Below are 11,769 nucleotides of genomic sequence, written 5' to 3'. Positions count from 1 at the left end.
TAGCTTAGACTTGACTTCTGGAGAACTAACGATTTTATCAATTTTAGTCTCAATTGTATCCAATTGTTTTCCTATGACAACTAGACTCTGGTTGGTGTAGTTGTTTTGTTCAATTAATCTTCTACTCTCATCGTTGCTTTCAACGGCTTTAAATGGACTAGTGGGTATCAGGCTGTTCCTATGGCTGATAACTATGGTGTCCACTGGTGGGTGGCTAGACTCAACTACCGTTCTGTCTATCAATTTCCACCTTTCTTTTGTTAAAGTTTTTAACTCATTAGACATATATCGGCTTTCAACAAAATCAAGGTAAAAAATTTCAACTTTGGCTGACCGCATGTAATCTTTCCATTCACTAAAGATTTTGTCGCGGACTTCTCTATCAGGGTAGGCTTGGTGGTAACTATCTCTTCTATGCTGGTTTTCTGGGGACTTAAGATGCTGATTAAGACGTTTCCAATCACTTACGAATTTTTTATTAAGAGTTCTTAATTGATTATCAACTATGAAATCAGACTGGGTTGGTGATTCGGGTGAGTCAGACTTATCTTCTTGGTCAACTGGTACCTTGCCGTAGCAAGGTTGGTTTACCTGAGAAGATTTTCTCAGGGACTCAAGCTTAAAATCGATCATGGCCTTTTCTAACTCTAGGTCTCGTTCTAGAGTGGAGGATAAGGCAGTAAAGGAATGTCGAGCTGGGGCATGCCTTTGCGACTGAGGTTGGCAACTGTTGCAACTGGACATTAGATTTTCTTAAAGGCTGATTTTCAAATTGAATTTTAACTGTGCCATCTAGGTATTGTTGGATGTAGTCTAAATTGCTTAGACTACGTTGGATCGGAGCTGGTTGGCTCTCTGTAACTAGGGTCCATTCTTTTGGAAGGGCAACCTCTGACCATTTGATGGTCTGAGGGACTTGGATATGGGCATCTGTAGTATGACTTTGGATTAAAATTGTTTGGTCTTTTGGGCTTTTATTTAGGGCTTGGAAGTTTATATTAGTGCCTATAACTTTAGGGAGTTTCACTAAAACACCCAAAATGGGGGTTGAAATTATAAAAAAACCCAAGCACTATTTAAACATATAAACACACCCAAAACCCATCATTACACACACTCAAAACCCATTTATAAACACACCAAAAAAGTTGACTTTGAGGTTGATTTTGGGTGTGTTTCTATGTTTAAATAGTGCTTGGATTTTTTTATAAATACATGTCTAGGATTGGGTTTATTTATAAATTTGTAATAACTTTATAGTAAATTTTGTATACTAAGGCTAAAGGTTGGGTGCCTGGAAGGACATCATAACCTTCGGTCTTAATATTCAGAGTTAGGGCTTTTAGTATGTGTGGGTCACTAAGACTTATGGTGAAATCTGGGTAACAATTGAAATGAACCGGACCATTACACATACTCGACTCAATTACTCCTAAGGTACTGTCACTGAATTTGGTGAACCTAGCGTCGCGTAAACAGAGAAGGATAGAGGCTTGCAATCCTAATCTGGTTAGCGGTTTAACAGCAACTTGGACTAAACCTATATGCAAGAAGTTATTACCATCTGACTTATGTTTTCTTACAGACTCAAGATTAAGCAATGCTTTGCAGAAACAGTCAGTCTCTAAGTCAGTTCAGGTCATTAGAAAAATCAAACAGTTGAATTTTCTAAAAGAAGAAATTAAGTTTAAAAGAGTAGAACAACAACTTAGTGATCAGTCTTTACAGTTGCAAATTCAACAATTCAAAAATAAGTTGAAAAGTGAAATTTGTTCTGATTTGCCTAATGCTTTCTGGTATAGGAAACAACATGTTGTCAGTCTCCCCTATATCAAAACCTTTAATGAGAAAAATATTCCCACTAAAGCTAGGCCGATCCAAATGAGTCAAGAGATTATGGAATTCTGTAAAAAAGAAATTTATATATATATATATATATGGAAAACACAACCGAGACCTTGTAGGATACATAGATTCTCGATATCTCAAGAATTCATACGAGTAACTCCCAAACTGCTTATGTATTTACTTCTGGCAATACAATGATCTCATGGCGATCTACCAAACAAACTTTGGTTGTTCCATCCTCTAATCATTTGGAAACTCTTGTACTGCTCCATGAAGCCAAAATGTGTATGGTTATTAAGATCTCAAGTCCATCATATTCGGAGTACATGTGATCTTCCTTCAACAACAAAAGATCATGTTCAACGCTCCTTCTATAACTCAATTCAAAGAAAGGTTATCAAGGGTGACATAACCAAACACATACCATCAAAATTCTTCTGCACACATGAGATTTAAAAAGTCAAGAGATCGAAGTCGAACAATCTTGGACAAGTAGAACGTAAATTATCATTCATGTAAACAAAAAATATGTTGAATGTCCTTGGTTGGTAAAGAAAATATGTTGGATGTCCTTATTTGTTAAAAAAAACAAGAGGCAGAAGGTTTGTGTGTCATTCAGAAAATTATCAGGGACCTTTATGTCACAGACTCTAATACTTAAAGAATTAGGGTTACTAAGAAACTAATCCTCCCGCCTATAAATATTAGATTATAAATTACAAAAGCGAAGAGAGTGAAACCTATTTCCTCTGTATCGGCACCTCATAAACAAACTAGTCTAACTCAAATCTTCTTCTCCATTAAGTTTGCAATCATGGGCCAAGGTATGTTTCTTTCTTTATATGTTGATTGAAAGCTATTTTAAAAACTATCAAATTCTGGATCTTGGATTTCTGCTTTACATATTAGAGTTATGGTTGAAATTTTCAAGATATTCTCATTATGGATTTTAGCGTTTGATTTGTATTGATTAAATCATACCTATTATGTTTTTATGGTGATTAAATTTGACGTTTTACTTTTACACTGCGCTGAATCATGAAAGATTATGAGTTCGTTTAGGAATGCGTCTTTAGGATTCACTTATGCTTATAAGGGCGTCTAGCAAAAGCGCATTAATTATAAAAACGTTGAAATTTTCATAAGAAATTCTAGTGCTTCTCCAGAAAGTGTTTCTATGACCCATTAGCACTTCAAAATGTTTTTGCCAAATGCTGTTAGGAACGCTTTTAGCCCTTATAGAAGCATTCCACCATATATTTTTTTTCGTTGGAGGCTCGAATGAGTAAATGAAGGAATTATTATTTGTATGCATATATTCCTTTTTTTTATACATGAAATGATGCGAAGTGATGTATGTTGATTAGGCTATGCACAAGTGTTCCTTTTTTATTATTTGTTGATCATCATTTAGACTATTAATTATTTTACTACTCGAACAGACTATGCTCGATCTCACTTTACCTTGTGGAACTAAAATTCTCACATAACCCCTACAATCTCTAAACATGGTTGAAATTTTCTCATTTTACCACTTCCGTAAAAAAAAAAAGAGGTTAAATGTGCTGATGTGGCATGTGCATCTTCAGATAGGTTGAACTCAATCGATAAGGGCTCAATGGGCATGAGCTTCTCTTTGAATAACAAGTCGTCGGAGGGAGACATAGTGAGGCTGGGGTCGTCCATACGGTCATGGCTAAGCCTAGAAGAGATCGTGAAGTTGAACTCTTTCTCACATTCCACGCCATCATCCGACTTTACTTTATCAACATCATCATCTTCCTGTGAGCTATCGTTGTCATATTCTTGGGGCTCTGCACCGCTCTCGATTGTACTGTGGCCACAGAGTTTGTGGCTCAGCTTTGTTTTCTTTGGGGAAGTTTAATTTTTAGGGTTTGCATACCTTTTTGCCATTAGGCAAAGCAAGTGAAAGACCATGTATGCAAAAAGAAATTTAAGGAGAGATAGAGTTGTGGAAGGAAAGAAAAGGGGAAAAAAAGGAAGAAGAAAAGTTTAAGGGGTGGGCACTACTTTTACCACGTCACAAAGTTCAGATTGGGAGTATATGACCGCATGGTAAAAAGACTGAAATAGTCCTGCCACGTCATCCAAACTAACGGAGTTGTGAATAAAGATGACGACATAGGGCAAAGTGGAACACCAAACCTTGGTCAAGGGGGCAAAGTGGGCCACTTCAATTTCCAGGGGGCAATGTAGGATCTGACAATAGTTCTCGGGGGCACTACAGTAAAAAGGCCTAAATAAAAGGCTATAATAATTTTTTTTTTTTTAAAGGTTAACAAACCCTTTCTTCTCTTTCTTCCCCTCCACACTAGCTCACCACCCCTCACCTCCATCTTCCCAATTTCCCCCTTTTCCCTTTATGCTTATCTTTATCCCCAAAGCACCCACCCCACTCCCACTTCCCCCTTTCGCTGCCCACTTCCCTCTTCCGTTTCCGGTCACCCCCATCCTCAGATATGACTAAGACACCCAAATCAACTTCTATACATCTCCTCACAAATCTTTGTCTATGTTTATCTATCTATCTCTTTGTGTCTCTTTGCCTCTCTCTTCCCTTTTCAGATATGGGAATGGGTGGATTGGTGCGATGAGGGTTAATTAGGGGTGGGGTGTGATGGAGGTGTGATGAGGGTCAGATGGGGAGGCAAGGGGGAGAGAGAGAGAGAGAGAGAGAGAGAGAGAGAGAGAGAGATGAGCTAAAATTACTAAAATGTTCACACCACATCAACACACTTAACATTTTTGTAGATGGAAGTTGTAAAGTGAGAAAATTTCAGTGATGTTTAGAGATTCTGAGGGTTAAGTGAGAAAATTTTAGTTTCAGGGGGTAAAGTGAGACCGAATGTCCGTTACAGAAGGTAAAATAATAATTAAGCCTATAAAAAAAAGCATTGAACCTTATAATGTTTTCAACATCATAAGTATATTGATTTGCATCGCAATGTTCAAGAGCCACCTAAAGGTATTAGATTAGTTTTTCATATGAGTGATACATATAAATGGAGTAATTTGTATGTCTTATTTGAGTCTAATTTTCCTGTTATCCTTTTTCACGTGCCTCCCTGTTTCCATTCTAATTTATTGACACATGTCTCTACACTTCACTTCTAACATAACAATGTTAACTCACAAACCCACTCACCGACCGGCCCACCACCCAACCTAGAGAGCCAACCCACCCATCCAACCTGCCTCACCTCACCGGCGGCAACTCCTCTGTAACATTCTACAATCGACCAATGGAGAGGGGGTGATGTGGCTTATATGTACATGCCCACATCCATCTAGCACAAGACCTTTTGGGAGCTCACTGGTTTCGGAGTTATGAGAACTCTGAAGTTAAGCCAGTTGAGGCTAGAGCAATCTCAGGATGGGTGACCCATTAGGAAGTTGTTCGTGAGTTCCTAGAAACAAAATCATGAGAGCAAAGAGGGGGGCCGAAAGCGGACAATATCGTGCTACAGCAGAGCCAATCCCGGGATATGTCAATTTGGTATCAGAGCCACTCTGCCGTGTGGTGCGAGTGTGTTGAAGAGGACGTCGGGCCCCTAACGAGGGTGGATTGTAACATCCCACATCGACCAACGGAGAGGGGGTGATGTGCCTTATATGTACATGCCCACCTTTATCTATCACGAGGCCTTTTGAGAGCTCACTGGCTTCAGAGTCATGGGAACTCCGAAGTTAAGAGAGTTGGGGCTAGAGCAATCCCAGGATGGGTGACCCATTTGGAAATTACTCATGAGTTCCCAGAAACAAAATCGTGAGGGCAAAGAGGGGGGCCTAAAGCGGATAATATCGTGCTACGACGGAGCCGATCCCAGGATGTGTCAATTCTCTCCTAGATGCCGCCTACAACAACCTTCCTCTTCTCTGTCACAGGGGGTGGCAACACCAAATGTGAGATATAGTAGATCCAAATATGGATCTCAATATCTCTATCATAATTATATAGGCTTGGCTACATAAGAGGTTTGAAGGTGAAGAATACTGAGAATATGTGTGTTCCTTGTTTTCTTAACTTGAGATGCAGTGAAGATGAAGAGGTTGTTGAGGCTACAACATAATATGGTTCATTTTACAAAACATCCTACAATTTTGAAGCCCTATAATGTCATTCTTGTTTGAGGCTTTAACAGATGAAATTGACTATGTTGTTGGGGTTTTGAGTTTGGGGAAGAAAATGGTAAAGTAGGAAAGAAAGAGAGAGAAATGGATATTGAGATAATGAGGTGTTTCTGGCAGCAAGGAGGGGAGGGGTTGCCGCCGGCGAGATGGGGTGGCTGACCATGTTGGATTGGTGGGGGAGTTGGCTGAGGTTGTGTGGGTGGATGGGGCTGTAGGCTGTTGGTTTTTGTTTTTTTATTTAATAATTAGCTTTGTTTTAGTTTATTTTTATTAAAAGAGTTAACATTGTTATGTTAGAAGTTAAGTGTAGGGACATGCGTCAATAAATTAGAAAGGTAACAAGGAAGCAAAGGGAAAATGGTAACATGAAAAGTGGACTCGTCTTATTTTGATTGGTTTTGGATAGCCAAATATAACAAAGCGTGTGTCATTAATTGAGAATATATAATTAGCAAAAGTGTAAAATAAGTGCATGAGGTATAATAGTTGGTTATTGGTATTATCATAGTCTATTCAAAGGAGATTAATTCTAATGATATTATGTTTATTGATTTTTCAGGCCAAGCAATACTGTTGTGAGCAGTTTCTTTTGGATGCATGATTGAAGACGTGCCTAATGGGATGCTCCAACGAGTAGCTTGGCCTCTCTAACCATATGGGTGCTCCAAGGTGAGTAGCTTCGCTTCTTTAACCATATAATTAGGTCTTCTCACCATTGGGAGGTGAGCAGCTCCAACTGCCGGAGAAATTATACAGTAATACGGTATTACCACGTGGCGATTAACACATGATACTATGTTCTATCGAGTTTGCGACACGTGGATGGTGCTGCTATCTATTTTATAGTAGCAAAATGAAAATAAAATATCAGCCTAATAAATAGGAAGGCCCCTATGTCATGTCATTACATGGATGAAAAACAAACATGTCCTCTTAAAAATACCCAATTATCCAAAAATGAAATTTGAAAATGAGTCTAACAACAGCCTAACATTGCTGCTGTCTGTCACAAAGAAAAACTTCCCAGCCTAATCCTACGGACTAGTTTTATTCTTAGCATAGCAGCCACAGGTAGACAACTAATAGGTTAATCCAAGCCGGAGCAGTTTAGAGCAGCCTTGATTTTTTGAACGGTGGAACTGATAAGAGTATTGACAGTTGCCACTGACTCCATGTTGAGCTGCTTTGAAGATGCGGGGCAGGAAACCAGTATCTGGAAAGCCACTGTAAGAAGTGAACCACCTGACCTGCCATTGCTTGCAGCAGGCCCAGTTTCGGGATGGCCATCGCCAGAGATTACGAACCCCGATGGAAGTATGGGTATCTTGGAAGAATCCTCACCACATACTGCTATATTGAGTGCTGGTATGTCAACTGGAGCATATATAACCAAGGCCCCCAGAGAGTCTATGTAGCTCTCTTGAAGCATCACCATGTTATTCTCTGTAGGGATGAAAGGCTGCTCCACAAAAACCATTGATGAAATGAATTTTGGTTTTCCCCATATTTCATGGACAAATAAATCTCTGGGAGAAGGAAAGGAAATTACCCGAATGATGGATATACAGTTTCCGGGATGAGTTCCAGTTGAAATGCGAGTCACCTCGTGCACCGGATTTCCATTACAGAGAACATCCCACTGAGAGACAAATGAAGTTAAGCTCATTGTTAAGGTCACATTTCAACCTCTAATTAGTGGTAAATGAATATATGAACCAAAATTAGGATCCTTTTATTAGTTAGAAACCTGAAGTCTTGTTTCCTCATCTCTGAAGAAGTTGAAGACATTATGAGACGGCAGAGGAAGCCAAAGAGAAGTAGCAACACTGACAACCATGCCGTTGGGCTGTCCTGGTTCTGTGTTTTTACGAACAGAGACTCGAACCCCGCTGTTGTGCACTTCTGATAATTGAGGAAAATCAAGTTTACCTGCCATGCTCAACATTCCACAGAAGTTCTTGACCATCCTGTGGGAAAGCTTCATTGTGCTCCTCCTCCCTTCGGGCGTAGTAATCACTAAACAACGGATAACATGTCCTCATCAGAACTCAAAATCATTACGAAATGATCAGGACAGAAAAGAGAAATAGACATATGATCACATAACCCAATAGATTTTTCTTTTTCTTTCTGGCAGGCTTACCTCCTCCAAATTCACAACTAGGTGCAACCTCGTCCATTGAGTAATCAAATCTCTCACACATCCTCTGAAGAGTAACAATCCATCTTTCAGCGCCGTACGCAACATTGCTACATATAAGATCTCTATAGAGCCGATGAGTTTGTGTCTTGTCGTCTACTTCAACATGCTCGATCCAGGTCACCTATCATGGATGCAGCCAATATTTATGACACGACTCTTCCAAGTAGAAAATGTCTTAAACTAAGAACACAGGAATTCTGAGATGTTCTCTTGGCCTTTTCCCATTAGCTTGACAAGCGTATTCTCAGAACTAGTGCTAGTACTGCATGTAGATGTAATTATATGGTTAAAGAGACGAAGCTACTTACTTTGGAACATCCGTTTTGCATGTCTTTGATCATGCATCCGGAAGGAAGTCTCCATGATCGAGTTTGACATGCAGAAGTCTCTTTGGGGAAATCATACGATACATCCACAATCACCCAAGTGCCTATTTCAATCTGCTGACAATGGCGAAGAAAGTAGAAGTCCCGCGACAGCACCAACGGTGAGAGAATGTGCATTTGTTCATACATCTGTGTTAAAGCAATTTGATTTGTATGACTAGTCATAATAAACCACAGGAAAATAATTTAAAAACTGAACAAAACAATGACTTTATACATACCAGCTGCAGGCGGCCACTCTGGTTTCCCACCATTCCACTTTCAAGTACTTGAATCGTCTTAGCGTTTGTGATAATTGTAGGGAAGAGATCTTCCCATTTACTCTGCAAAATTAAACAATTGTGCTTAAACTTCTTCGATCGTACCAGCACTAGAGAGTGGTGGTGGTGGCTGCTTAATATATAGGAAATAATGGCAAGTAAGAGTTATAGCACTAACGGAGTCTAAAAAAATGTCAACCAAGTGCACTGCACTAACGGACACTACTCCTGAATCTTTTGAAGACTCGACACGAGCACTGGAGCTCTTGAAGTGGTTCGGCCTTGGAAATATCTTATCATAGCTGTCACGGTTGAGGAGATATCTCCCGTCACCCGGCGATTTGATCCACAAGGGCTCATTGATCTCAAAACTTTTGAGCAGTTCTTCTATGGCACGGGCAGCAGTATCTGCCATGTGTGTCTTTTCCATTTCAGGGATTTCTTTTAATTGATAAGCTAATGCAGCATTATTAGCAACTGCAGGATTGGTAGGATTGAGACTAAGGGGAGGGCTTCCCATCCCTTGGTTCATGGAACTTCCTGGTGAGAAATCAAATGAGGATCCAGCAGCGGATGCCAACGAATCAATATGTGATATTGGTTTCCCAATATACTTGGAAAGAAGGCTGGCTACCTTATCATGCTGCAAAAGAAAATATTCCTAACTAGACATCAATAAAGGGAATCCACCTATAAATATAATGAACAATAATTTACATTAAAGATCTGATTAAATTATAGTGCATAGACAGGAATTATTTATGTTCTAAATATTTGCCTCTTCTCTCAATTGAGCATTCTCCAGCTGAAGTTTCTGCAAACAAAGCTGCCTCTCTTCTTCACCAAACGGTGGACCACCACAAGTTGGGCAAATCACATTCTTTAGGGCCTCTCGGAATGCAAAGTTTTCACATTGAATTCTTTCATTATTTACGCGAAGAACAGTGTTGTCTGCTCTCTCATTTTGAGCCTGAAATGTACCAAGTACAGAAAGATTCACCATTACACATGCAATATAGAATAAAATGAAAAAACAAACTGCTAAGCATGCATGTCGTCGAAGTGAGAAAAATGGAGAACCTTTGTCTGTGTTCGTTTATTTTGAAACCAGAACTTGATCTGTCTTGGCTCAAGCCCTAACTCCCTGCTCAGCTGTTGACGCTGGTTGTCATCGGGGTGGGCGCACTCCTTGAATAATCTTCACCAAAGAGAACCCCATTATCATTTGAAGAAGTGATACAAAGAAGGGGATAGAAAAAAAAGGAAAAAGCCTCATATTGGTGAAAAGTAGATAACAAGGATTAATTTCAAATAGCAAATGATTTGAGAAATAGATATGCCTTCAAGCAAAAGGTATAAAAGACAGAATTTCTTGGAATGCAGATCAAGGTCTATCTTTGAAGAAAACCTTCAAAACAAGCAATGATCTGGGATATACACCCAATTACTAGCGAGGGTCAGAAGAAAAAAAAATCTCTAACTAGAAGATTTAGAAGAGAGTGCAGACATATCAGAAGACAGTACATGCAAAAATGTCTTTAACATCTACACATGTATTTTCTTCTCTTTGTTTTCTTTTTGGAAAAACAGATCTGTGTTATGAAGTAAAGAAGGCAGAAGTTGGACATGTATATCATCCTATAGAAATACAATTCCACAAAGTTGATAAACAAATAAAAATCATCCCACAAAAACCATAATCTTCAAGAAACAAATCTCAGGAAAATGATGATCTAATTAGATACTGAAACAAAAAAAAACAAAAAAAACATTCAGGTCAAGTCAAGATGTTGTCCTTTATATGTGAACATGAATTGAGGTATAAAAAAAAGCAGTTATTGATTCTCACTCTTCAAGTCGCTGTATCTGTTCAGAAGTATGGCGATGATACTTCTTATTGCCCCTGCGAGAACTCGATGGTTCTTGTTCATCACCTGATACTCCAGCATTTCCCTTTGGCAACTCCATTCTCTACCACATTAAGAAAACACAAAACCACACACAAAACTCATAGACACACACATCATATATGAAAGTATAAATTAACAGGGAATTAATTCACACATGCCATCCAACCAACATCCAGATAAAAAATATGAAAATCCGAGGTTGGTCAAAATCCCATATAAGGACACCAAATTAATTTCGAAACTAGCCCAATTAGGACAGAGATATCTACGTTAATTTGGCTTCTATGATTCTGGGTTGTCTTGGATTTCTTCCTTATGAATTTTGGTTTTATGGAAACTTTTCAAACAGTTCTGGTTTCATACACCTAATGAGTAATGAACTACACCCAAGAGTAACAGCTAAATACTGGATGAGGTCAACAAGAATCGAGGGGCTCTGTGCTATCTTTAACAAAACTTCCAAATCTGAAAAATGGATTTTCAGACAGATATAGAAGACACATGACTTTCCAAACTTCATTGCCAAATGGCGAAGCCAGTAAAAGTCTTGGCTGCACGTTCAGATGCTCTCAGACCACCATTATGAACAAGACCCTTTCTCACTAAGAAATGAATTCTTTTCTTTTCTATTGATGATGTCAATAGTGTATGCATAATCAAGACTATCAAAAAGTATTTGCTAACGATAATAGGACAAGATCGACGTTAATAGAGAATTTTACTTGAGAGAATCTCCCTAATAGTTTTAGTGAGGAAATATGTTTTGTTGTCACTTCCTCATTGGGCTTCAGCAACGAATTTCAACTTTCCACGTTGTAGGCTTGTTGTAGTAGGCTTTCCCGACAAATTTATTCATGCGTTTGCATGGACAAAAGGCATTTTCATTATGATCACGTTTGAACATCTTCAACAATTTTGGAATGCTAAAATAGGTGAGCCATACCATCAAAACTCTCTCCAACAGTCTTGTCAAACTCAATCATCAAAGCTACAACCTTCTTCGCTATCTT

The 11,769-nt window shown here is 38.9% G+C and overlaps 1 protein-coding gene across 1 annotated transcript; it reads right to left on the bottom strand.

Annotated features, from left to right (window-relative positions):
• Positions 1-6,823: 6,823 nt before the first annotated feature.
• On the bottom strand, positions 6,824-11,409 carry HDG8 (homeodomain GLABROUS 8). The gene is made up of 10 exons (XM_016793727.2): positions 10,699-11,409; positions 9,930-10,047; positions 9,628-9,819; positions 9,028-9,492; positions 8,811-8,912; positions 8,512-8,718; positions 8,144-8,324; positions 7,748-8,016; positions 7,550-7,639; positions 6,824-7,459 (listed from the first exon to the last, which is right to left on the bottom strand). The coding sequence occupies exons 1-10, from the start codon at positions 10,815-10,817 to the stop codon at positions 7,088-7,090; spliced, it is 2,115 nt and encodes a 704-aa protein (XP_016649213.2). The 5' UTR covers positions 10,818-11,409; the 3' UTR covers positions 6,824-7,087.
• Between the last annotated feature and the right edge of the window lie 360 nt (positions 11,410-11,769).

This window comes from Prunus mume, linkage group LG4, assembly GCF_029339155.1.
Source record: "Prunus mume cultivar Tortuosa linkage group LG4, ASM2933915v1, whole genome shotgun sequence".
NCBI lineage: Eukaryota > Viridiplantae > Streptophyta > Magnoliopsida > Rosales > Rosaceae > Prunus > Prunus mume.
This window is presented reverse-complemented; position numbering and strand designations above follow the sequence as displayed.